We start from the raw sequence: 27,019 nt of genomic DNA on the forward strand, positions 1-27,019 counted from the left end.
ATTGGCTATGATTTGCTACAGTTTACTGTTGTTGGCAGAAATTTAAAATGTCATAAGATGTGCTAAAATACCCAATTTTTAGTTGTCATTTTATCTCAGAATGCAGTGGCTGCTTTATGAAGTCACAGTTTTCAGTGCCTCTGTGATGTGATTGACAAAATGTTGTCTCACTAATAAAAAAATAAAATAACTAAGAAGTGATCAAGAAAAGGTTCAAAGTTATCCCTGATATGATTGCTTGTTGTGAAATTATGCATTATAGGAAGAAACGATACATACTTGAAGGTTTCCTGCAGTGCTTTTTAGCAGAAGTGAGCCGCCTTGCCTAAAAGAAAGACGACCTCTCATTTAACATTATAAAACTGTTACAATTTAAGAGCACAGGTGCAATTTTAAATAGCAACTGCCTTATATTTATTGAGTGAGACTGTCGTCTACTAACTGAATTGATCACAAGATGAGACGCTGCAAAGCCTGGTGGCTTACCAGCTCTTTTAAACTGTTTGCACGTGGAAAACCTTTACTGTATGTCAAGGGTGTTTATCATGCAGCAGCCAAGCGATAGTTGACATTTGCCACTATGTTTGTCTTCATTTTCTTGTTTGCTCATAGACTTCATTTTTCATTTAATTTAATGTTTTCACAATTTTTTTAATAGCAATACATTACAGTCACAGTACAGTAGAGTTTTGCCCTGTTTTTCTTTGTTCGTATTTAATCTATCCCGTTTTCTGTCAAGTGTTCAGTGATCCCTTGTTAAATATTGACATCAAGAATGAGGAAGAATCAGAGGTTATTGTTTCTCACTTTAGTACAGTTTTATTCTGTCCTAAAAAAAGTCATATGTGAAACGTGTATGATGTAAGTCATATGTAAAACGTGTATAATGTGAGTTATCTTTCTCAGTGTGGCGGCTCACAGTAAACAGAACCTGATGACCGTGGCCAACCTGGGCGTGGTGTTTGGCCCCACATTAATGAGGCCACAAGAGGACACTGTCGCTGCCATCATGGATCTTAAGTTCCAGAATATTGTGGTGGAGATTCTCATTGAGCACAATGAAAAGGTAACCATCAAGAGTGGGATTTGCCAGACATGCAGTGCAGTATTGACTGTACCATCACAAAGTAATACACTTGAAACTGAATGCTCTCCGAAAATTGGAAGTGTCTACTTTTAATAGTACTTTATATCTTGCAGTGAAAGTAATTAGTACCATGTCTGTGTAAAAAAAAAAAGAGAGAGAGAAAAAGTATTTTTATTGCATTAAGTTCGATTTTCTCCCAAAATTTCAGTTTTTGATTGGTCAAATCTGAATGCACTTTTATGATTCATTCATTCGATCGTCATTTTGTGTGTAATTTTGTTTCCACTTGCCATCCAATTATATTTACTAAAAGCTAGACATCCTAGGCAACACAAGGTGCAATGATAACACCAAATCAAATCTGAATCAGGGCACATGACATCAGTAAGCTGCTCACAGTATCTTTGTGTTTATCTACCTGGGTGGCGTGTAATTACTTGATACTGAAGGATAAAAATGTGCAAACAAAGCAAAAGATCTAATGTTTGGAAGTCATGGTCTCAGCACCGAGCGCTTTCTTACTATTGTTTAGAAAATTTGTATTTTTTCTGTGTAAAGTTCTTCTCTTCTGTATGTCCTGTTTGTTAAGGCGGTTTAGACTTGTGTTTATTTTACATAGAAATCATGCCTATCCACCTTACAGGGGTGATAGAATGATTATATAGGGTATTTCACACTGTTCCTTAAGGTGTCCTAATAGGGTATGTAACATTGATTGGGCTGAAAATTGCCCGGTTGCTATTTTATGGGCCCTTGCGCATCTCTGTGTTTTGGCCCTATTTGGAATGAGAGCTTTTCTTCCAAATATGGTATGCTCATGAATATTTAGATGAGCTGCACGCTGATTGGTTGACATACACATACATTGGAGACAAGACAGCAGGTTTCATATTTTAGACACTGCAATGTTTCGTTACTAAATTCACTTCTGAGACTTTTTTATGCGAGAAATCTAATATATAACGCTCATTGCAAATTTTGTACGATGTGTCGGATTTCAGGAGATCCACACAGTCTGACGAGACAGCGGAAGCCCCGCTGCGTTCCATACCCAGGAGAAAGTCACCGTTCCTGGGTTACTGGACAACCGGGGCTTGGGGCTCCGCGGAGCTGGCCGGCATAACTATAGTATATGTACAGTTTGAATTTCGTCACACCACTTATATTACAGCTACCCGAAGGTCTTACAAAGCGAACGCTTGTGTCCAATTTTAATTGAATGCATTTTTGTGAATATGAGGGGTTTTGTTAGCTGCTAGTGTCCATTCAATCCTATGGGTACCTAAAGATAGCAGGCTAGCTAGCTAGTTACACTTTTGGCATAATTATAATATATTTACAGTTTGAATTTCGTCACGCCACTTATGTAACAGCTAGCCCTAAGGTCTTACAAAGCTAACGCTTGTGTCCAATTTCAATTTAATGCATTTTTGTGAATATGAGGGGTTTCGTTAGCTGCTATTGTCCCCTGCTATTGTAAAGATTGCGGCTAGCTGCAGGCCCTGGAGCTCCATCAGGGCCTCGGCATTTGGTAGTCCAGTAACCCAGAAAAGGGGGCGTTTTCGCGGGTATGAAGTGTCACGGGCTTCCGGTCGTGACGGTCCATCTAGCTCACAGCGAGCCGGGGTCTGTGAAGGAGGACACGCCGGGCGGCGAGGCAGCACCGGCCGCTGTCACGTTAGCCTGCTGAGCTCCTGCTGAACTGCGACACACAGTTGGACAACATTTGCAATTAGCCATACATTTTCGTAAAACAGCCCATAATTGACCTCTACATATTTGATTTCTCGCATAAAAAAGTCTCAGAAGAGAATTTAGTAATTAAAAAGTGGACAAACAATGTATAACGGTGCGTTCGTTTTGTCCACCGAAGTCGATTTACGAGTCGTTTTGCGGAGTTACGAACCAGAAGTTGCAAAAAGAACGCCCCCGAGGTCGTATATACGACTCGTCAAGTCGTCTGAACTCAGAGGACCCCGAGTTCACTTTCAAAGATGGCTACGTCGTGCATCACACGTAGTAAACATTGTGGTTTTCTACAATTTTAAGCACTTTTGTCTTTGTTGTAACCAAATGAAGAAGTACACATAGCACTGTATACTGGCAGGCATGTCGCTACAGTCTTATTATTAGGGCTGTAGCGATACACTAATCTCACGATACGATACACGATATTCAGCTCACGATGCGATATATATCACGATATTCAGCCAGCGATACGATTCGATATAATTCGATACACTTACATAATTTTTTGAAAGATTTAAAGGGGACAGAGTGATTTTGGTGACATCTTGTGAGTGTTCCATTTACTTGGATTTAATTAATTGAACTGAAAACATTAATTACACAATATGTCTCTGACTGGACAGAGAGTTTACAGCAGGGATCATCAACTACATTTTTTTCAGAAGTTTTCTAAGCACTCTGGCGGCCGGACTTGAAAAAGATCTCAGACTAGGAGACAGTTCACTGAGGAGTGATGGTTAAAGTCTGTGATTATGGAAACATTATTGTAGTATGCAGCATCCTGATTGGTGGAAAATGCTTGCAGAAAGAGGCTGTTGTCAGGTAAACATGTCACTGTCAAAGAGGCTGAAGCAAAAAGTTGACTGGAAAAGCCAAAAGCCCAGCTTTAATGATGAATGGACTGATAAGCAGGCTATGCACTCGTATGCCTCATTTTCAATGAAACGATGTTGTTGCAAAATAGTACAACCAGCATCATCATCATCACTCGAACATAACGATCGCGTCATTCATGTGCATATTAAGTAGCTCCAGTTTGGTTTGTTCAGCCAACAGTGAGGTTTACAAGAATTTGTCCAAATTTCCAGATTCCTGGTGTGCCAGTTTAGCTGGTGATCCTGTTAACTGGTGATATTTGCATGAAATCAGTGAATATTCAACAAGGCCCTGCCCTGTGTTCTGCGCTGCCTCCACCCCTCGAGTGCCAGAGGTTCACATTTTCACAAGGTGTTTGCAAGTGAGACAAAATAAAGGATATCACTGAAAACATCACCAGTTTATGTGTAATACATGTCAGTTTAAGCATCATCCACACAAATACGACGATGTATGAATGAAGAAAAAAACAAAAAACGAAACGACACACAGATCTAGCTGGGATTTGAACCTTGGATGTCATGGGAAAAAAAAGTTAACAGACTACCTTCTACATCATCTATACCACTACACTACACACTGCTGACATGGTATCGTAATTTCTATCTATATATTGAATTTTTAGTCTACGTTAACACAGGTTAACATATGAGAGAAATATACGCCCATGTTAACTGGTGATATCACAATTTAACATGGGCAAATGCAAGCCTGGAAACAGTAAAGTAGCTTCATCTTTGCCTCACATACCGAAAACTAACTGATGTACAACAAACAGGCATGACCCCACTTAACACTTTATTCCATTTTGGGGGTAAAAATAAAACCGTCAATCTCGTACGAAGAATGTGTAGGTCTATCTCAGCACAAACAGTCTCTTTCAACCTGTGTCACAAGTCAACTGATTATAGTTGTGTTTAATGTCATTCGACCCATATTAGGAATCTGAAACAGCAACATATGAATGTTATCAAACTCTCTCAGTACATCAAAGTTTTGTAATCATATATACATAATGACCATTTTGTGTCATCAAAGTAGGTCAACAAATGATTTGCGGGATAAATAAAAGTCAAACTGAGAAAATAAGCTTCATATGTTCTTCACTTCAAACTTCACTAGACTTTTGCTGCAACTCACTTCATAACTTAACCGCGACTAAGATAACACTAAGTTGCCCGTGAGAAAACGAGGATCAGCACTTTGCTACAAAACATTAATGGCCATATGGTCATAACAATAGTGTATAGGCTACTATAAGACAAAAATCGCGGTTCTGGGTCGACACAGACATACCCTAATATGGGTCTAATGAAATTAAACACAACTATAATAATTTTGAGAGTTTGTGTTGAGATAGACCTACACATTAATAACAATGATAAATGATCACGTTTGTGCATGACTGATGTGTTTTATTTTTACCCCAAAATGGAATAAAGTGTTAAGTGGGGTCATGCCTGTTTGTTGTACATCAGTTAGTTTTCGGTATGTGAGGCAAAGATTAACCTACTTTACTGTTTCCAGGCTTGCATTTGCCCATGTTAAATTGTGATATCACCAGTTAACATGGGCGTATATTTCTCTCATATGTTAACCTGTGTTAACGTAGACTAAAAGTCCAATATATAGATAGAAATCACAACATCATTTCAGCGGTGTGTAGTGTAGTGGTATAGATGATGGAGAAGGTAGTCTGTTAACTTTTTTTGTCCATGACATCCAAGGTTCGAATCCCAGCTAGATCTGTGTGTTGTTTCGTTTTGTTTTTTCATTCATTCATACAGTATGTGTCGTATTTGTGTGGATAATGCTTAAACTGACATGTATTACACATAAATTGGTGATGTTTTCAGCGATATCCATTATTTGGTCTCACTTGCAAACACCTTGTGAAAATGTGAACCTCTGGCACTCGAGGGGCGGAGGCAGCGCAGAACACAGGGCAGGGCCTTGTTGAATATTCACTGATTTCATGCAAATATCACCAGTTAACAGGATCACCAGCTAAACTGGCACACCGGTCTACACAGGTGAGTGCATTGATAAGTATTGACTTTTTACTCACGAAAGTTTAATTGTAGCCTATTTACAGAAAAGAGACCAGCGTGAGTTCATCCGCCCCAGAGGCCGTTGGTAACTCTGTATCGTTCCCAGTCAGGTGCTGCGTGTTTTAACCTTTAACGCACACACATCTCGGCTCAGCTGTGTGTGTGGAGCTCAGACATCGCTGTACAGAATCCCGGCATGTGAATAGAGATGTAAATACAGGGGGCTGGGTTTTTGCTCTAAATGCTTGAAATGATAAATAACAGAACACATTTTTTCCTCTTTACATTTTGTGAATTCATGATTATAAGCTTTGGCAGCGGCCGCCAGTTGACGTTGGCTGCTCTACAGCGGCACTAGCGGCTGGCTGACCAAATCGCTCTTCCTGCAACGTGAACGGGGGTAAACACGGGGGATTTAAATGGGATTTATGTATCGATACTCGCGGCTTAAAAATCGATACTTTCTTGGGGAAAAAAATATCGATTTATATCGCAGAATCGATTGCTCAGCCTTACTTATTATGAGTTAAATACCGCCTAATTAGTTATTTTGTAGCTTGTGCAGCTGAAATTGGCTAGAGACGCTCGGTTGCTATATGACAACAATGGCTTTAAGCCGAGTCTTGAGCAGAAAGCAGAGCAGTAGCCTAACGTTAACGTTAATCAAAACGTAATTTTCATGTATCAAACTGTGAAATATATTTGTGTAATATGTCAATAACTGGGTGAATAGAATCCTAAATGTTACAAAAATCCATCTTTTCTCCAACTCGTAGTATTGTGTGACAAAAAGAACGCAACAACCCGCGGTTATTCGTTTTTCGACATAGATGTGACGTCACACTCAAGCTACTAGTCGCGATTATAAGACAAAAAGAACGCACCATAACATTTCTGAGATCTGCGTGACCTAGATTCAGAAGACTAAGCTGACCTCAGGTCAGTTGTGTTGCCTATGTAAATGTTGGGGCGTGACAAAGGTCTAGGAGACTAGAGCCAAATGAGGAGGTGGTTCGTTGATATTTGCCCGTTTTTCAGAGGCAGTTTCAAATTCTGAGATTTGCAGAGGAAAGGGGTGTCAATGGGATTTAGAGGTTCTATGTACAGTGCCTTGCGAAAGTATTCGGCCCCCTTGAACTTTTCGACCTTACGCCACATTTCAGGCCTCAAACATAAAGATATAAAACTGTAATTTTTTGTGAAGAATCAACAACAAGTGGGACACAATCATGAAGTGGAACGAAATTTATTGGATATTTCAAACCTTTTAAACAAATAAAAAACTGAAATATTGGGCGTGCAAAATTATTCAGCCCCCTTAAGTTAATACTTTGTAGCGCCACCTTTTGCTGCGATTACAGCTGTAAGTCGCTTGGGGTATGTCTCTATCAGTTTTGCACATCGAGACTGACATTTTTGCCCATTCCTCCTTGCAAAACAGCTCGAGCTCAGTGAGGTTGGATGGAGAGCGTTTGTGAACAGCAGTTTTCAGTTCTTTCCACAGATTCTCGATTGGATTCAGGTCTGGACTTTGACTTGGCAATTCTAACACCTGGATATGTTTATTTGTGAACCATTCCATTGTAGATTTTGCTTTATGTTTTGGATCATTGTCTTGTTGGAAGACAAATCTCCGTCCCAGTCTCAGGTCTTTTGCAGACTCCATCGGGTTTTCTTCCAGAATGGTCCTGTATTTGGCTCCATCCATCTTCCCATCAATTTTAACCATCTTCCCTGTCCCTGCTGAAGAAAAGCAGGCCCAAACCATGATGCTGCCACCACCATGTTTGACAGTGGGGATGGTGTGTTCAGGGTGATGAGCTGTGTTGCTTTTACGCCAAACATAACGTTTTGCATTGTTGCCAAAAAGTTCGATTTTGGTTTCATCTGACCACAGCACCTTCTTCCACATGTTTGGTGTGTCTCCCAGGTGGCTTTTGGCAAACTTTAAACGACACTTTTTATGGATATCTTTAAGAAATGTCTTTCTTCTTGCCACTCTTCCATAAAGGCCAGATTTGTGCAGTATACGACTGATTGTTGTCCTATGGACAGAGTCTCCCACCTCAGCTGTAGATCTCTGCAGTTCATCCAGAGTGATCATGGGCCTCTTGGCTGCATCTCTGATCAGTCTTCTCATTGTATGAGCTGAAAGTTTAGAGGGACGGCCGGGTCTTCGTAGATTTGTAGTGGTCTGATACTCCTTCCATTTCAATATTATCGCTTGCACAGTGCTCCTTGGGATGTTTAAAGCTTGGGAAATCTTTTTGTATCCAAATCCGGCTTTAAACTTCTCCACAACAGTATCTCGGACCTGCCTGGTGTGTTCCTTGTTCTTCATGATGCTCTCTGCGCTTTAAACGGACCTCTGAGACTATCACAGAGCAGGTGCATTTATACGGAGACTTGATTACACACAGCTGGATTCTATTTATCATCATTAGTCATTTAGGTCAACATTGGATCATTCAGAGATCCTCACTGAACTTCTGGAGAGAGTTTGCTGCACTGAAAGTAAAGGGGCTGAATAATTTTGCACGCCCACTTTTTCAGTTTTTTATTTGTTAAAAAAGTTTGAAATAGCCAATGAATTTCGTTCCACTTCATAATTGGGACCCACTTGTTGTTGATTCTTCACAAAAAATTACAGTTTTATATCTTTATGTTTGGGGCCTGAAATGTGGCAAAAGGTCGAAACGTTCAAGGGGGCCGAATACTTTCGCAAGGCACTGTATGTCCTATTTACCCTCCAAACTGTCGTTTTTCAACTATGACAAGGTAAAATCGGTTTTGCTTTATACCACCCCTTTTAAATTCAGCTTGTTTGAGCAAATGTTTTAGCAATGAAAATGCACCATATTGGTTACTTAGTCGTTTGGATATATGCATATTGAATTTATTGCTTTCTCTTAGGGGTGTAAATCACACATTTTATCGATACAATATTTACTGATATAACAAAGTGCCACAATACCCTATTCAATTCAGGGCCCTGTGACCGATAAGAGACGACACGTGAGCCCATATAACATCAGTTACATTTATATCTATTTACAAAAAGCAACTAAAATATGATCTGGCAATTTCATTACTAAGCTATTCCAGACCTCTAAATTAAAAACAAATTTTTAATAAAAAAAAAACAAACTATGAAGTGGGAAAATAAAGGCGCATCTTAAAGATGACGATATGTGTTGATATTTTCACTTTGTATCGACAGTGTTGGATCGTTGATGATTGAATCGATATATCGATCCAAATCAATGTATCGTTACACCCCTACTTTATCTACAATATAATGAGCAGATATAAAGTTCTCAGATAATGAGACTTGTACCGCATTAAACTTTAAGCCTTTGGACAGCATACCCTTCACCCAGTTATTAATGTACAGAGGAGTTAAACAGCAGTTTAATATCCAGAATCTTTTATTTGCCCAACAGGGGGAGCCCCAAGTGCTCACACCAGGATTAATCACATTTTATTCCGTTCATTTTCAGTAGGTTGGTTATCTTTAGGTTATCATATGCATTTGATTATATTTGGAAGGTCCTTTGCCTGCCTAAACACATGTATTTTGCTTATGAGTTGTATCATAACCTGTAGTTAATGGGCTCATGTAATCTCCCCAGAATGTCATCAATCGGTGTCAAACGGGGATAATTGTCCATGTCAAAAGAGCAAAAGGTTTGAGATTAGTTTTCTAATCTGTTTTGAAGTAGCACTGCACTCTGCATAGAATCAGATGAAACCAGGAGCTTTTAGTCATTTTTTCCCCCCTCCAGCTTCATTAAACGGAAGATGATGTGTGTTGCGAATAATAGCTCCACCCAAGCTGACAAATCTAAAATGGGGTGTGAGAAAATACAGAGGCCTGATGAAAACCAACGGGGTATACAAATGTGCTAAAGCAACACCAGCAACACAGTGTACACTGCTAGTCTCTAAAGCTACCCAGAGGTATCCAACACCGTCCAGGTGATAAAGGATGTAGTGTTAGAATGCAGCAAGAGCATTTTGGAAAGTACAGCGTGTTAGAGCAGGGGGAAAGTTGAGCAGACAGACAGACAGGCATTAACTTCCCTCACAGCTTAGTCCCACTCCAGACTGTTGATAACCCCAGATACCAACAGTAGACTCTGTTTTACATTCACCTCCCTCTGCAGAGAGAGGCGAGCGGGAGAGAGGGAGGCAGCAGAAACTCTCAGCCATATCAGATTTCTCACTTTTTCTATCTGCCTTTCTCCTCCAAACTTTCTCTCTCATGCCCCCTCCTCCGTGTCTGCCTCTCCCGTTCACACTCTGGCTCACTTTCTCTGCCACTTTCTCTCTCTCCTCCCTTCCCTACCTCCCTCCTCTCCTCGTCTGTGATCCTTTCTGAGGCTCTGCTGAGACTTCCTCTCCTCTGCAGCCCTATTCTCTTTTAACTCTACATCTGAAGTTTATATGTAAACACGGCCCCGGTGTAAACAGGCAGTGCCAGTTGGCCAGCCCTCCTCGAGGTCCAAACCCTGTTTATTTTACTCAATTTCTCTGAGGAGTAATGTCACCTTAACTTAGACCCAGATTTCTGGACGGGATATGATTGCGTTACATGTGGAGCTGCTCTTGTTTATTTTGGCACAAGCAAAATCTTCTCGCATGAAGTTTTTAGGGTCCAATCAATGAGCTGCTCAGCTCTCCTTAGGAGCACATGCTGTGGCTGCAAATGGCCTTTTCCATTCATCTACCACTACACAAAGCCTGTGAGTTTCAAAACCTGTTCACTAAGTGAGGTCAGCTGAGGACATGCTGCTGCTCAACACTACAGAGTATCTGCAACCACCGTGTTTTTAGTTTTGGTAAAGACTTACTGTATTTATATTGTGTATTCAGATCTTTGCAGATGCTCCGGAGTCATGCCCTTTTTCACCTGCTGCCCCAGTATTCTCTGCCCCCACAAGGCAGTCCAAGAAGCAGAATCGACAGAATCGGCCCCTGGCTGTCTACAATCCACAAGCCCTAGACATTCAGAATGGTAAGAGACGTGCAAGTGTATATTTTCACACCTCTACTGTATATACTGTATATTTAAGGAACTGAGTCTGACAAAAGACTTACAGTATGTGATCATACAGAATTAGAATGATTATATAAACCTTACCAATAAGCCATTTTAGATATAAACTACCTTACTCGCTCATGGTTAGCCTGTTCCCTAGTGACCACTATGAACCATAGCACTCTTTACAGATGACAGACTGAACCTTAGTCGATTCCTCTCTTTATTACTGTGTGGGGAGATTTGCATCTATGACTTTTTTTGTAATGCTTAAAATTGACTAACTCCTCTGATACTTGATGAAATGGGAGACAATGACAGGGCCCCTCTCCTGTGCATCAAGTGAGCTGATCAGCTGACCTGGTGACCCAAACAATCCAACTCCAGCAATTTCTGATCCAGGGCCAGACAAATCCCTTCCCCTCCATACAAAAGGAATCTAAATCTGCTTACTAGATTGCCTCTCTTTACCTCCCTCGCTCTAGCTTTTAACATGGGGTATTTTAATATCAGGGATAAAAGGCGTTATCCTTTTTTAACCTTTGTGTCCTTCATATGAGTCCCACATAATGGTTTTAACGTACGTTGTCTCGACATTTTAGATAGGTTGTGTATTTGTTATTGATTTGCAATATCTGATTTTAGTTTTTGGCTGCTTGGGGGCAGCGGAAACGAGAAAAACTCTTTAAGTTGATAGGGTAAACAAACAGTTGCGGAGCAACATTATATAATTCATTAGAAGTTGTGTTTCTGTGTACCTGGCAAATGCAAGTCCAATATTCACTCTCTTTTAGCTCTGTTTTGTGGGCTCTACCAATTTCTGAGGAAAATATTTGGCTTATACGCAGGTAGTCTACAGTGGGTTTTTAGAGTGTTCTAACTGAAAACAGCTGCCTACTGCAGCCGAAAACGAAGCTATCACAGTGAACCAGCTAAACAATAACCAGTCGCTGAAAATCACTATAAAGCTCCTTAAGGCCAAGTGGAGCGGCAGATTTGGGTGATATAATTGGTAAGCGATTTGTAATTTTTGACAGGGGGTACGATCCTGGTTCGTTTCATTCACCTGTGTCCAGCAAACCGCCTAGTGAACAACTTAAAAAAAACTAAAATAATAATAAATATGATTTTCAAAGGTCCTTAGGCCCGTTTCAGAAAGCAGGTTTAGTGAAAACTCTGAGTTTGTTAACCCTGAGATGAGGGAAACTTTGGGTTTTCCGTTTCAGAAAGGGAGGTTAATCATACCTGAGAGGGAGGGGTAAGTCCAGCCCGTTTCAGAAAGAGAGGTAACTTAACCTCAGAGTTACTATGGTAACTGATTCTGTGAACCTAACCTGGTCGGGAGCAGGTTTTCTTCAATAAACTTTGAGTTTCTCTCAGTCTCCTCCCTCTGACACAGTGCTCTTTCATTTTCTCATTCATTCAGTCAGTCTGTAGCAGGCGCATTTTAGCGCAGTTTATCTGCATGAATAAAAAAACAGGGTTGCTTTATTAACTTTTAGGCAGGCTATAACAGTTTTTTTCTTGGACATGGCATGTCCTTTTGTCGACGATCTCGTTGATAAAGAAGCTGTATTACTTCGCAGAGAATTAAATATGCGTCGGGAGATGATAGGCCCCGACTACATGTATTTTTTATTTCCAGATAACTACCTATTTGAGCGGCATCGTTTTTCTTCACAGTCCATCACATATGTACATAACCTTATTCGTCCTCATATCACTAACGTCACCCATCGTGGACATGCTCTTACATCCCAGCAGATACTTTGTGTTGCATTACATTTTTTTGCAAACGGCAGTTTTCTTTACAACATTGGTGATGTGGAGCATATTAGTAAAGCCACTGTACGCAGAGCCGTCGGAAGAGTGTGACTCGCTCTGAAACGGGTTTTTTTACTTTTTTGTAGTTTTTGTTCCTTGGACACAAACCAGTAACAGACATTAAAAAGGAGTTTCACAGGATTGCAGGTGAATGATGTAAAACCCTTTTGAAATAAATTATTTTAAAATATAAATCTGTTAATGACATGGTGCTGCAACCTCAGAACGGGATTAGTAGTACTTTTTCGCCTGGATGTTTGCACCTAAATGAAATAGATTATAGGTTCAATACCATCCCACCAGTTTTCACCAGTAATATTATACTTATACTTGAAATAAATACACAATATTGGAACTTATGCATTGACTCAAGCAGCAATTTTCGCCCATGCCAATTCTCGCTCTTTTGCAGCAGCAGCCGTGTTGCTTTTTTTTACGAAAATATATGTTCAAACTCACTGTATGTGCGCATGAGTATTTCTAGTTCCAGCGGGGTAAAGTACGGCGACTGATTCTTTTTTCTTTCTTTTTTTTTGTGGTTGTTACCATGGTGAATCGTAGTATCATAGCTCCATTCATGCTGCATTTTTATAGTGGTGGTGCACTGAGTCAACCTACTCTTGAGTTGGTTGAACTAACTCAAATCAGCTGTTCTGGAACCGGAAACTCAGAGTTTCCCAATTTTAGGGTATATCAACTCAGAGTTCAGGGTTAGACTCAGAGTTTGTTAAACCTCCTTCCTGAAACGGGCCCCTGCGCACCCAGGGTCCACCCACGTTTTTGCCTGTGTGGGCCACTTTCTTAAGATTGTGTGGGCGTGTACAGACCATGCTTGATTGACACTTTCATCACTCTTATTGGTTCATGAAGTTTGGTGACATCACTTAATTCTCAACACCGCACCACCCATATTAAACCTGAATTGAGGTCGAATTAATCTCAACTGAAAACATCTGTGTGGCTGTACAGTACAAAGACTTTAAATAAATGAGTTTCATTCTGTGAAGGTGAAAATCACAGTTTAAACTAAATACAACAAACAAAGTGTACAGTACAACAGACCAGTAATGCCATGGTTGCATGCTATTGTTCATCTATAATGTATAAATATTGTGATTACATTTGGTAATATTATAATTAAGCCATAAGCCTAGCACCAGTTCAATTCAATCTCAATTAAATATGGGCTTTTGGTTTAAGTGCTTTGATATGCGTTTGTTGGGGAAAAAAGAAAAAATGGTCCAAACAAGCTACTTTTTAACATTAACGGTTGCTTCAATGCCTCGCCCGTCTCCCCGAAGCAGGATCTTTGCTTGACGGTAAAATTGAAATAAAAGAGCTTGGGTCTCTGTAGTGTTACTTAGGTTTCTATATTATTATGAACAATACAAACTTGGTTGCAAGTCTCGCCTGTTTTGACAGCAGTTTGATTTATAAAATTCTCCTGTTGATGCAGCATTGCCTAATGTATTGATAAATTATTCAGCTGTTTTATCAGTGAAAGCTATCATCAGTAAGCCAGAATAGGCTGTTTTACAGTAGAATAAAATGAATAAAAAGATTCAAGTAACTAAAACAAACACTGTTTTTATTTTTTTTATTTTATCCAAGTGTCGGCAGTGGGAGATGGTTCCAGCCTAGCTACAGATGAGACATCAATGGGCAGCAATGAGTCTGTATCGTCCCAGTCATCGTCAGCCTCGGCCTCAGAGATGCCTGAGAAGAGTGACCATGTTCCCCTTAGCAACAGCCTCAGCTCAGGCAGCAACTCCGGGTGAGTGGTTCATCATGCTGAAGCCCCAAATCACCACTACACCACTGACAATGCAGGTTTTGGTTGGGAATCAAACATGGTTTATATTCAAATGTGGGATGTGTACACTGTATGGATTACAAATGGAATTGAAGACATTTAATATTTTTAATATTTTGATCACTATTTTTGCATCCGCCCCAGCTTTATTGTTTAGAGAATATTATAGATATAAGATGAAATCTATACAGAAGCAAGGGACTCAGAAACAAGTCGCAATTACAAATCTGTCTGCTACTTCAGCACCACGGACAGCGCCATAGATTTATTAATGCTCAGTAAGCCTAATGATATTTCAGATCCATGGTTGGGGCCATAGATTCTAACTTGCACAAACCCCAGTCAGATAAAGGATCAATGAGTCAGACTAGACTAGACTAACTAACTATCCAACTAAACAACCCCTCTGTCCCTGCACTCTCTCTGCTATCAGGGGATGGAGGGTGTGGGGGGTGGCAGGTTAACAAGGGGCATTGCTTACAACGGGGATGGCATCCCGCCTCAAATCGTCTATTACTAGTACACACTAGTGTTCGATTTAGGCATGTTGTAATTAACTGGTCTCTGCTTCCAAAACACGGTTGTTAGGCTGATAATCAGACTAAGTTGCCATTTTGTTTCACTTCATTCATTCACTATATGAATCACTGAACATATTGGAGATGGGGGTGGCAAATCACAGGTTTGGAACCAAACTACACAGCTGTGACTTCAAGCAAGTGCACTTTCACTACACAGGCAAAATACAAGTGTAATGTAAAGCCATTTTTTAAAGTAGGAAATGATTACTTTTTATGTGGTTGCATTCTGTGTTGGCATTATCATAATTTTTGTGATTGTTTGCAAATAATTTAGTAGTAATTAGAGATGCACCGATAGACCGGCCGGTGACCGGAATTGGCCGGTTTTCACGTGCTCTGCCATGAACGGCAACCGGCAATTTCAGTCTGACATATGCCGATTTCGTGCAGGTGAATGCTATAATTAACTGACAACATAAGTTATACGAGTTACAGTTCTCAAGGACACACGGACGCCGGGGCACAGCCTTTCTCTTTTTTCCTTTCTCTCAACTTTTCTCGCGCGGTGTCGCTGCGACTGGCCTCCCGGGTTTGAATTCGTGTGGTCGGCTATTCTCGCACATGTAGGGAACCTCGTGAATTAACCTGCAACATGTCAGCTGTTTGGAAATTCTTCAGCGTGTGTGCAGAAGATAACAATTTTGCAATATGCAACACCTGCAAGGAAATAGTAGGGCGTGGAGGGACGACACCAAAAACCAAAATCTAATTGTTTTTAGTTGGATATTGGATGTGAAAAGAAGGAAATGATTCTAACATTGCACTTTAGATGTGTGTGAATTTCCCACACCTGGAGTAATTTATATAGTTCTATTTTATAGTGATCCATTATCTGTTCAAAAAAATTTCTGTGTTCTATGCAAAATGTTATATTAAAGAAAAGATACAAAAAACATATTTGTTTGTGCTGTAAAGTGGTTAGAAAAAATGAAATCGGAATCGGCTAAAATCGGTATCAGCTGGCCTAGCTCAAAGAAAATCGGAATTGGCCTAGAAAGTTGTAATCGGTGCATCTCTAGTAGTAATGTTAAAAGTATTATTAGTATTCTAGTTATTAGTCGTATTAGGGAAATTTTACAGTTAGATTTGACTAAGCTAATTAATCAGCTCCACACAACTCTCTGTATTACTCAATATGGCTATGTTCAGAAGATTGTGTCGTCCGGCGACTTTTGTGGGCAGAAACTCGAGTGAAGATAATTACCTCTTCTGAAGAGTCCATCATCATAATTTTTAATCCTCCATGTCCTCCTTGGCTACAGGCAACTGCGTGGAGGAGGGGTGGGGGCTGTGCGCGATCACGGAAGGCTTGTATAATGTGGATGCGCCGGCAGCAAATAACGATGTCAATTTTTAATGCGAATCCTTCAGAGTTAATAAAAAAATAAAACAATAGATTAAGCAATAGTGCAATTAATGTTTAGTCTCCGTCCCGATGTTTATGCTATTAGTCAAATGTCAGCCACTGTACTTCTCTCTCTGTCTCTTGTACTAATACTAGATGGAAAATGCTTCAACAGGGCTTTGCCTCTCTCTGGCCTCTCCTTTCTGTCCTCACTCTCTCTACTAAGTCCTTGGTCCTTTTTGTTGTTTCCAGCCCATGACTTGTCTTGAATGCTGATGTGAGAGATGAATTATTGGGTTATGCTGCAGATGTTAGACTCACTGCTGTGTCATGTCTACAGATTCACCTTGGAATATACTTTTTTCCCCCTCATTCACTGTCCCCTTCTCCTTCTCCATCAGCTGAAAAGAGATGTAAAATAAAAACAAATCCATCTCACAACTTGACAGAGGACAATGTGATTCCTTTCTCACTTTGACCTCTGTGGGTATGTGCCCACCTGTGTGTGTAGGCATGTGCGTATTGAGCATTTTTTTTTCCCTAAGTTGCAGGATTAGATGGACAAGGCTACAGTATTTTACTTATGTAACCAACTCCTCTTTTTTTTTTTTTCTCTCCTGCGGGTATTTTTTTGCACTTTCCCACATATGTGGCATCATGTTGGAGGACGGAAGAAGCAAGCAGGAGGAGGTCGTAAATCTCAGCTCTTATTTGTTTGGGAGACAGGTGGCCGTGCGTTGGCCGTGTAAATCGTATTGACATTGGGGAGATATTCATCTTGTTTACCCTTATAGCCGCAGCCCCTGTCCCTTTATGAAGACTTGCGCCATATGTCACAGGGTGTCGCCCTGGCTTTGTTCACTCATAAATCTTAGCATGTGAGATGGTAGAGACCTGTTAGCACAGCACCTCTCTGGCCTGGAACCCAGGGATTCGGCTTCAGTCCTAGCCAAAAAGAGCAGTAGGGAAGGCAACTACTAGATTACTTCCAGCCACTCTCAGAAATGTATTATCTGCACTCTGGTGTGCTCAAAAATGCACCTGGAAAACAGCATATTTTAGTCGGTTTTCTGCAGTATAGCTGCAGCAAAATCTGCCTGGTCATACACTAATGCATCCTGACTCACTATATCATGCAATGCCTCTTTGTGGACTGTGGCATGATTTATCATCTCCGTCATTTTCGATGTCTTGCCTCATTTCTCCTCTTCTCCCTAAATTCAGTCACAGCTTCTCCCAGTGGTACTGTTGCCTCAAGTCCTACCCGATGAGGTTAGATTTGTTGGCCACTTTTCCTTCCTCTCCCCTGCCCTACCTCCAGCCATCCATTGCTCTTGCTGGCAGACAGCTGTGGATCATAAAATGGTGGATCAGAGCTTATTTCCTGCCCACCCAAATTGGCGGTGACTGGGCCTGCAGCTTGGCTGATGGTTTGATCCCACTTTCTACTAGAAACACTACTAAATCCCACCGCTGCCCTGCTTCCTTTAATAGAAAGACAGTTGATAGCCCCGCTCATCCCCGTGTTAACTCCACGCCAGGATCAACAAGGCCTGGATGCTTGAGGGTGAAATTCCTGCAGTAATGAGAAACAGCAGTCCACTCCTGTTGATGAATTTCTCCCTGCTACTAACCTGGCAACGTAGGATAATGTGCGATAACCCTGATGGTTGAAATAATAAAATACCAAAAGATCTCTAGTTGCACTTCACTTTGGAATTCGATGTGTGATGCTTTTTTGTTTCTTTTTTTATTATATCAAATTTCTTGCATATTACAATATATATGCTATAAAAAATCCTCACAACCTACTTGTCACACATAAACTTTTTATGAATATTACTAACATCTCGAGAGGGATTTTTATGTGGGCCTCACATACAGTGCATTTTCACACGAGCCCCCATTTACTGTATTTAATCATGTTTACAGAAGAAGCTTAGCTAGGCCTGTGATGGGGGAAAACAACGGATGAGCAATTCAAAGCTTGATGCTATTTTTGTTGAAGAGAAATGGTAAACGATTTCCCTCGGTTTGGCTTAGCTATAATTGTGAAAGCAATTTTGGGATGAATCCATTTACCTCTGGTACGTTTAACAAGTTTCTAGGGCAGCCATGTGACATTCACTGATTTTCCCTAACTGTTCATTCTATAATAATTTAGTTATCTGTTTATTTTAAAGATCTTCACAGATCTGTATAATGCTCTTTGAACTGAAATAAGCAGCTTGATATGTTGAAGTTTGTCCATGCATTAGATTTAATGCATTAGATTTTATGGTATTCAGAGGTTTTGTGTGTAAATGAGTGTTGGTGCTCCTCTGCGCTCCCTTCTCTTGGCTGTGACCCAGGCAGACAGTGGTTATGCCTGGGCCCAGGTTAATGAGTGGATTTGCTGCACTGCAGCGCACTGTCCCCCCATGCTGATGTGGAGCAGCTGAGCACCACAGTGGCCCCGCACTGCTGCAGAGCTATAAATCACCCACAGTCAAGCCAGGCCCGAACGGAACAGCCACCGCTGGGGATGGACAAGCACACTGAGAGGGAGTCAGGGGAAGGAATGGGCAGAGGAAGCGATACAGAGGGGGGAAAGAAAGCGTGAGCCCAGTACCATGTGCTCACCTATGTCCACATAAGATCCCCTACCATTTTCCCCCTTAAGGCCGCCTTGCTCTCTCTCTTCCACCAGTGCCAACGTAACCACTATTCACAACATCCTCTCAACCTCCAGCCCCTCCCCAGCTGCTCCCTCTAATTGCCTTTATTAACGTCTCTATGGGAGCGGCAGCTAGGAGCAATTTGCTCATTATGCACTGTATTAGCACTGGCCCTGGGGCAGGCATGGAACACAGAGGGATGCCTGGCTTAGACTCCTCCTCGTCTCTGCTCCACTCTGCCTTTACCAAGACCCCTACCTCCATCCTTTAGGTCGACAATAGACTCGTTGGCCCTGACACCAGCCAGTGTAAAGCACAGCTACTACTGTAAACGGTGCAGCTTATGGTGAGAGTGTTGGTGTGTTAAGAAGTTATATACAGTACATTCCTGTAGGAGGTGAATGTACATTAAATTGTGACAAATTAAAGGAAAAATCAACATGAAGTGGAACACCATAAGCCTCCAGGACACTTATCATTTATCCGTCAGGACGTTTTTTAATATTTTCAACTTCAAGTGACAAAAGTGTAATTTTTGTATCAATGTTTTTTTATCATTCTTTTGATGTCACTCTTAGTGGTGGTTGCACACAGGTCTGTATTACAATTGTTCTTTTGTCTTTTCTTAAAACAGAAAGGCAAACAACTGGACCATGTATGGTTATTCCTCTAGAATCCACATTACATTTAATTCATGACTGTTTGCATCCCTTTATTCTGAATCCTCTTCTTACCAATACAGTCGACTCAGATTATTTTGGACGGAGATTTTTTCTGTTTCTTTGTTTGTCTGTCTGACATGTGTACAGCTGGGCGATATGGAGAAAATCAAATATCATATTTTTGACCAAATGCATACGATATTGTATGTCAATATATCAAAATATTAACACAATGAGAGTTTTGATAAATACTCATCAGTAATGTGGATATAATGATTAAGTAGGTAACGGCAAATAATAGAACAGTCTGGTGTGTTCAGAAAAGTACATCACTTTACTGTAATGCAACCTTTAAAACCAGGAAAAGACAACACGTGTCATATCACAATTTCCAAAATTTAGGACGATATCTAGTCTTATATATTAATTTAGATATATCAATATATTGCCCAGCCCTACTTCAGACAAGTTCACAGGTTGAGCCAGTTAGTCTTACAATATTGTTACCAGTTGGCTTGAGATATGGAGCACAGAAAGTTTCAAAACAGAAGGTTAAATTCATGTATTTGTACAAGTTTAAATTTCAGACCTTCAAATAAATGTATCAACGTTTCTCTTGATAACCTTTCAGGTTAATATGGACCACTGTTGTCCTTGTTATTGGGATAAGTGTACAGCCTGCACACAATGGGAAATCAAAGTGCGTCTTCCCCTTTTTGTAGCTGCTGTAGTATAGAATACGATGGAAGGTTTATTCTTTTTTGTGTGATATATTACATTTATAAATGATCATAGTTATCATATTTTCTCATTTCTGTGCTGCATCATTTATATTTTATCAATGCCTATGACTTCAATTGACCCAAGTTTGCAATGATTTATTTGCTCTTTAATTCTGATGTGCAATGTCACAGATGTGGCAAAACATCTGGAGGCAGCTAGTTAAAATTATGGTTGTGGATGGTGTCGAAATCTACCACTGTCAAAGCTACACCCCATTGCATTTTTTTTTTGAATTCCCACCACTACACTGGATCGATGTAGAAATGTATTCTCACCTTGTCTCCATAACAACGGGTCTATCTAAAGAAGACATAGTGGCATTTGAGGGGAAAATGCTACGCTACGATCTACAGTGCAAATATGGCATGTTTTCAGTCAGTAGATAACACCATAGGATCGGTGTGCTTTTTTATCTACAGGGCCCCCACAGCAGGAGCCTCCTGCTCCAATACTGGAGCTTCAGGAGAGAGCCAACCTGCTTCCACCACAGCTGCCTCTGAAAAAGAAAAGCCAGAGGAGAGGTAAGACAGGGTTCCTCTCTTTGGAATATTTGCCTGTGTCTTGCCAACTGGATTTTTATAAATGCAGTTGACTACATTTTTCCTGTTTTTATCTCTGTTTCGTTGAGTCATTTTCACACTCATCTTCACTAAATGTCACACTCTGGGATTCTTTCACTCTCGCTTGCTCGTCTTATCTTGCATGTTCACTCAACAGAATCACCAACTCCCTCGCTCGTCTTAACATCTACTTGCAGCCTTGCGCATCGATATTTTCCCTGACTTTCTCATATATTCACCAGCCCTTAATTTGGTTTACCTTTGAGGGATCTTAATGCAACACAAATATCAGCTACAGCAGGGGCAGCAACCTTCTTCCCTTTCAGTTAAACCCCAGATACGCACAGAGGTATCTGAGCGAACCCGATGGGACTGTGTATACAGTCTGCCCATTACACTGATCTATAGCTCTGCTTCCTTGAGACTAAATGATGAATTCATTTTCCGTGCTTTTCAGATGTTACTGAGGAAATTATAAACAGCTCGGTCATTCTGTGGGCAATCCATTCATTCGTTATTTTCATAGAAATACAAATCCTCATTTTTTTCCAAATGCGGTTCCACGAGAGTGCATTCTTCCAATTCTGAATGCAAGAACTCGGCTGAACATTGTTGTATTGACAACTCTGTGACCACAAACTTTTTTTTTTTTTTATAGTTTGTGTATCTTCTTTCTCCTCTCTCATCCTACATTGTTGCTGCTCTGCAGAAAGAATATGAAATATTTATCAGGGCATCGTGTGTTGAAGACACAATTTCTACATGGTAATTTTGCTGGCATTCGAGATAACGGTTTGCTATGGTGGGCAAAACAACCTTTCTGTGGAAACGTTTTTTATGTTTTCCGGAGCGCAATGGCATAAATATGCCTTTTTACTAACGTTTTCAGAGCGATGAATATGGTTTTCTTTGAAGGCGCTCTTTTACATCAAACTGATTTAAAATGCAGCTTCTAAGCTCACAAATGTATAAAAGCTGAAGCACCGCAGAGAGAGATTTCTATTCTACCTCTGTTTGTGTGCGAACCTACTTTAGAATCCCCCTGCCACGTTTTAATTATCTCACCATAGATGGGTGTCTGCTGGGTGTGCCTGCCTTTCCCACTGTACAAACCTGCTACAGACAGCGCTCTTTTTCATTGTGTTTGTGCACGCACACGGGTGCACGTGGGTCTGATTTGACTCGCTCGCTAGTCTGTCTAGACTAGACATAGGGCAAGACAAAAGTGTGTAGCGACCCAGCTCCTCTCTTAGTTCTTTTGCCTCAGTTCCAGCCTGGCCCATTTCTGCTGTTTCAGGCTAGTAAGTGAATGAACAAGCAGGCCCCGGGCCCAGATTGAACTGTGCGGTAATCCTCCACCAAGCTCCGCCAGCTCACTGATTGCCTTCATTTTTCAGTGTCACCAGCAGGAAAGCCAAGGCAGTGTACCCATGCGAGGCTGAGCACGACTCTGAGCTCTCCTTCCAGGTCGGCGCAATATTCAACGCCGGTAAGTGTTATCGCCTACACCAGTCGCTCACTCAGAACCAGCCCTGGCATATTGGATTTAGAGGAAAACCGAACACCCAATCTGATCTTCAATTGAACAGAGAGATGAGACGAGGAGAAGGAGAACAGGGGAGGGAGGGACACAGATTTTCTCTCCAGTGTGTCTGGAAGAGGCTCGACTGAGCTTTAATCACTCTCCGAGGAAATGAGGATTTTGTAGGTCCTATTTTTGCCTTTTTATGTGATACACAGACACTTTTTGGGTCTTTACTGGGAAACATGTGGGGGTGTCTTTGATAAGATCCCACAATGCGTTGCAGTTAGTTTTTTCTTTCTTTCTTCTTAAAAGTTGCGATCACATCTTTTTTTTTCCTGCAGATACAAGTAAACCGTTTGCCCTGAAAGATATAATGATCTAACATTATGATCTAAACGTCAACAACTAACATTAATACATATGGATTGGACGACTGAAACCTCACCTTATTCATTTTTCCTAATCTACTGTATGTACAGTATTTTCTATTTTGATGCCTGCACATTACAGCCAACAATGTTTCTTTGAGTTCATGTCAAGATAAATGCCTACAATGGCAACATTGTATTTATTACAAAGTGGATTTCCAACTCATAAAAACAAACTCCTATCATCTGAATAATAAGAAACACAAAATCAATGAAGTATCACATTTTCAAAAACTAAATTAGATTATGTTCTAGAGGCCATCCTCTTAATTCTCTTAATTTAATTAAAGTATTACAGAACAATGGTATGTGTTTCTTTTGGATCTCGACTTAAATCTCCTGTTACCTCGATACAGAGTTTGGGGAGTTTAAAGCAACACTAGAGAACTTTCCCCGCTTCAGTTCCCCTACAGGTTGGAAGCGGAATTGTCCATTACATTTTTGCCAGATAGGGTAGCGGATCTGTAGTGTATGTAGTGTATGTAATGTAATGTAATGGACAATTCTGCTTCCAACCTGTAGGGGGACCGAAGCGGGAAAAGTTCTTTAGTGTTGCTTTAAGTGTAGTTTTGTACACTTAATCAGGCTTCAAATTAAGTGACTGACATGTTACATAAATGTTACACTACAAGGTTTTTCTTAACTAAACATCTATAGTATCTAGTATCTTGAGGACCCTTGACGTTTTGCATATATATATTTCTATTAAACTTTCCTTAAACATTTTAAAGGGGTGATAGAATGATTATATAGGGTATTTTACACTGTTCCTTAAGGTCTCCTAATGGGGTATGTAACATTGGTTGGGCTGAAAATTGCCCGAAAGCTATTTTATAAGGCCCTTAAAGTGATGGTTCGGAGTAATTTACCCTAGGGTCCTTTGCACCATGACCTCGAGCCAAACACCCCCCCAGAAGCTTTTTTCACCTGGGTCTAACACTCAGCGAGCATGAGTAAGCGTTAGTCAGTTGAGTAGCGCGGGCTAATGGACCCACGTTTGTATCTCTTAAATGACTCCACTAATAATGCCCGAAATGATACCAATGGTCTACACTAGTATATATAGGTTATGCTCTCATAAAACGATGGATTGGAAAGTTTGTAAGTACACCAGAAGTTTATGAACACTTGCCTGCTCTCTTCTGCTCTCTGTTGCTGTTGCTGCTGCTGCTGCTACCTGCAGTTAGACGAGTGCTTAGGGCCGTCTATAAATTACTACACCGAAAAGAGATACAACTAAAATATGTATTAATTTAATGATTAAATAAGGTAATGTCTCCAAACTTAACTCAATTATTACTTGTCTCCTGCTAGTTATATTACAGCACTTTAAAAAATAAGTTAAATTAAAAAATATTTTTGTTGCATCTCTTTTCGGTGTTGTAATTTGTAGATGTCCCTAAGCACTCGTTTCACAGCAGCAACAACAACAGCAGAGAGCAGAAGCCAGCAGGCAAGTGTTATTTACATAAACTTCTGGTGTACTTACAAACTTTCCAATCCATCGTTTTATGAGTGCATAACCTATATATATATATATATATATATATACTAGTGTAGACCTTTGGTATCATTTTGGGCATTATTAGTGGGGTCATTTAAGAGATACAAACATTGGTCCATTAGCCCCTGCGCTAAGCTATTCAGCGGCTAACGCTACTCTACACTAACTTGCCCAATGTTAGACCCAGGTGAAAAAAGCTTCTGGGGGGGTGTTTGGCTCGAGGTCATGGTGCAAAGGACACTAGGGTGAATTACTCCGAACCATCACTTTAACTACCCTGTGAATATGGCTCTATTTGGAACAAGAGCTTTTCTTCCAAATATGGTATGCTCATGAATATTCCGAATGAGCTACGCGCTGATTGGTTTGAGCAAACTACATAGAAACATATGAGGGACTGGACAGCAGGTCTCATATTTCAGACACTGCAAAGTTATACATTGTTTGTCGGGCTATTTCGTTATTAAATTCACTTCTGAGACTTTTTTAAGCGAGAAATATGGGCCGTTTTACGAATATTGATGGCTAATTGCAAATTTGGTAAGACTGTGTGTCGGAGTTCAGCCGCCGGTGCTGCCTCGCCGCCCGCCGGTGCTGCCTCACCGCCCGGCCTGCCTTCCTTCACAGACCCCGGCCTGCTATGAGATACTTGGAGCTCCGTCACGGCTCGCAGCCCACAGCAGGCAGCCCACAGCAGGGACTACCAAAATATGCTGCCCTGACAGAGCTCCAGGGCCTGCAACTCCCCTCTTCCTGCTAGCTAAATGGCCCGTTGTATGAGAGTGAGAGCGCGGCCAGCGAGCTTGTTACACCAGCAATCTCTTACCACATGTTACACACATGTCACGCCACTTATACAACATCTAACTAAATGTCTTATAAAGCTAACAACATGTCCGATTTCAAGTTAATGAATATTTGTGGAGACTAGCTAGGTGTTTCGTTAGCTATGGCTGTCCCTTCAATTCTAGCTATATGTAGCTACAAATCACGGATAGTTAGCTTCATTTTCGGCGTAATTCGAGTATATTTACAGTTTGAATTTCGTCACGCCACTTATACAACATATAACTATATGTCTTATAAAGCTAACAATGTGTCCGATTTCAAGTTAATGAATATTTATGGAGACTAGCTAGGTGTTTCGTTAGCTGCGGATGTCCCTTCAAGTCTAGCTATATGTAGCTACAAATCACGGATAGTTAGCTTCATTTTCGGCGTAATTCGAGTATATTTACAGTTTGAATTTCGTCACGCCACTTATACAACATATAACTATATGTCTTATAAAGCTAACAATGTGTCCGATTTCAAGTTAATGAATATTTATGGAGACTAGCTAGGTGTTTCGTTAGCTGCGGATGTCCCTTCAAGTCTAGCTATATGTAGCTACAAATCACGGATAGTTAGCTTCATTTTCGGCCTAATTCGAGTATATTTACAGTTTGAATTTCGTCACGCCACTTATACAACATATAACTAAATGTCTTATAAAGCTAACAACGGTGTCCGATTTCAAGTTAATGAATATTTGTGGAGAGTAGGTGTGTCGTTAGCTGCAACTGTCCCTTCAATCCTAACTAGCTGTATGTATGCTATATGTAGCTACAAATCATGGATAGTTAGCTTAATTTTTGGCGTAATTCGAGTATATTTACAGTTTGAATTTCGTCACGCCACGTATACAACATCTACCTAAGGGTTTTATAAAGCTAACAATGGTGTCCGATTTCAAGTTAATGAATTTTTGTGAATTCCAGAGGAATTCTAAGAGGAGGCTAGCTAGCTCTCATTGATAGAGCTACATCCAGCCGCAGGCTCTATCAATGAGACAAGCGGCATTTATTTCCAATCGTTTATTTAAATAACTCAACACATTATAATTACACACATTAAAAGATTAACTGGAACCTGTGGTAACAGATTGCTGGCGTAACAAGCTCGCTGACCGTGCTCTCACTCACACACACCTGGCATTAGGAAGAGGGGAACTGCAGGCCCTGGAGCTCTGTCAGGGCAGCGGCATTTAGTAGTCATTCACCCACAAAGCAGGGACTTTGCGTGGGTATAAAGTTCCGTGGGCTTCCAGCCTTGACGGAGCTCAATCGAGCTCACAGCAGGCCGGGGTCTGTGAAGGAAGGCAGGCCAGGCGGCAGGGCAGCAACACAGGCAGCACCGGCAGCTGAACTCCGACACACAGTCGGACAAAATTTGCAATTAGACATACATTTTTGTAAAACGGTCCATATTTGACCATTTGTTGATTTCCCGCATAAAAAAGTCTCAGAAGTGAATTGAATGGTAAAATAGCAGATGAACAACCGATGAAATACTGTATAATTTCTGAGATCTGCACGACCTAGAGTCAGAAGACTAACTGATCTCAGGTCAGTTGTGTAGCCTATGCAAATGTTGGGGCGTGACAAACACAGACTAGAGCCAAATGAGGAGGAGCCGCAATAGTTGACGTCAACTATGGGGCTCGTTGAGATTCGCCCGTTTTCAGAGGCAGTTTCAAATAGTGAGATTTGCA

The 27,019-nt window shown here is 40.8% G+C and overlaps 1 protein-coding gene across 3 annotated transcripts in view; it reads left to right on the plus strand.

The window, feature by feature from the left end:
* Positions 1-27,019, plus strand: part of arhgap10 (Rho GTPase activating protein 10) — a 96,940-nt gene that overhangs the window by 66,856 nt on the left and 3,065 nt on the right. For 2 of the 3 annotated variants that reach the window (XM_039801646.1, XM_039801656.1), the window contains 5 exons: positions 907-1,066; positions 10,639-10,780; positions 14,240-14,402; positions 20,889-20,990; positions 22,427-22,518. In XM_039801646.1, coding sequence (XP_039657580.1) covers positions 907-1,066; positions 10,639-10,780; positions 14,240-14,402; positions 20,889-20,990; positions 22,427-22,518 — 659 coding nt within the window. The remainder of the gene's footprint in view (positions 1-906; positions 1,067-10,638; positions 10,781-14,239; positions 14,403-20,888; positions 20,991-22,426; positions 22,519-27,019) is intronic. The other variant, XM_039801666.1, reaches the window with a different exon arrangement.

Source organism: Perca fluviatilis, chromosome 1, assembly GCF_010015445.1.
Source record: "Perca fluviatilis chromosome 1, GENO_Pfluv_1.0, whole genome shotgun sequence".
In the NCBI taxonomy this organism is placed as follows: domain Eukaryota; kingdom Metazoa; phylum Chordata; class Actinopteri; order Perciformes; family Percidae; genus Perca; species Perca fluviatilis.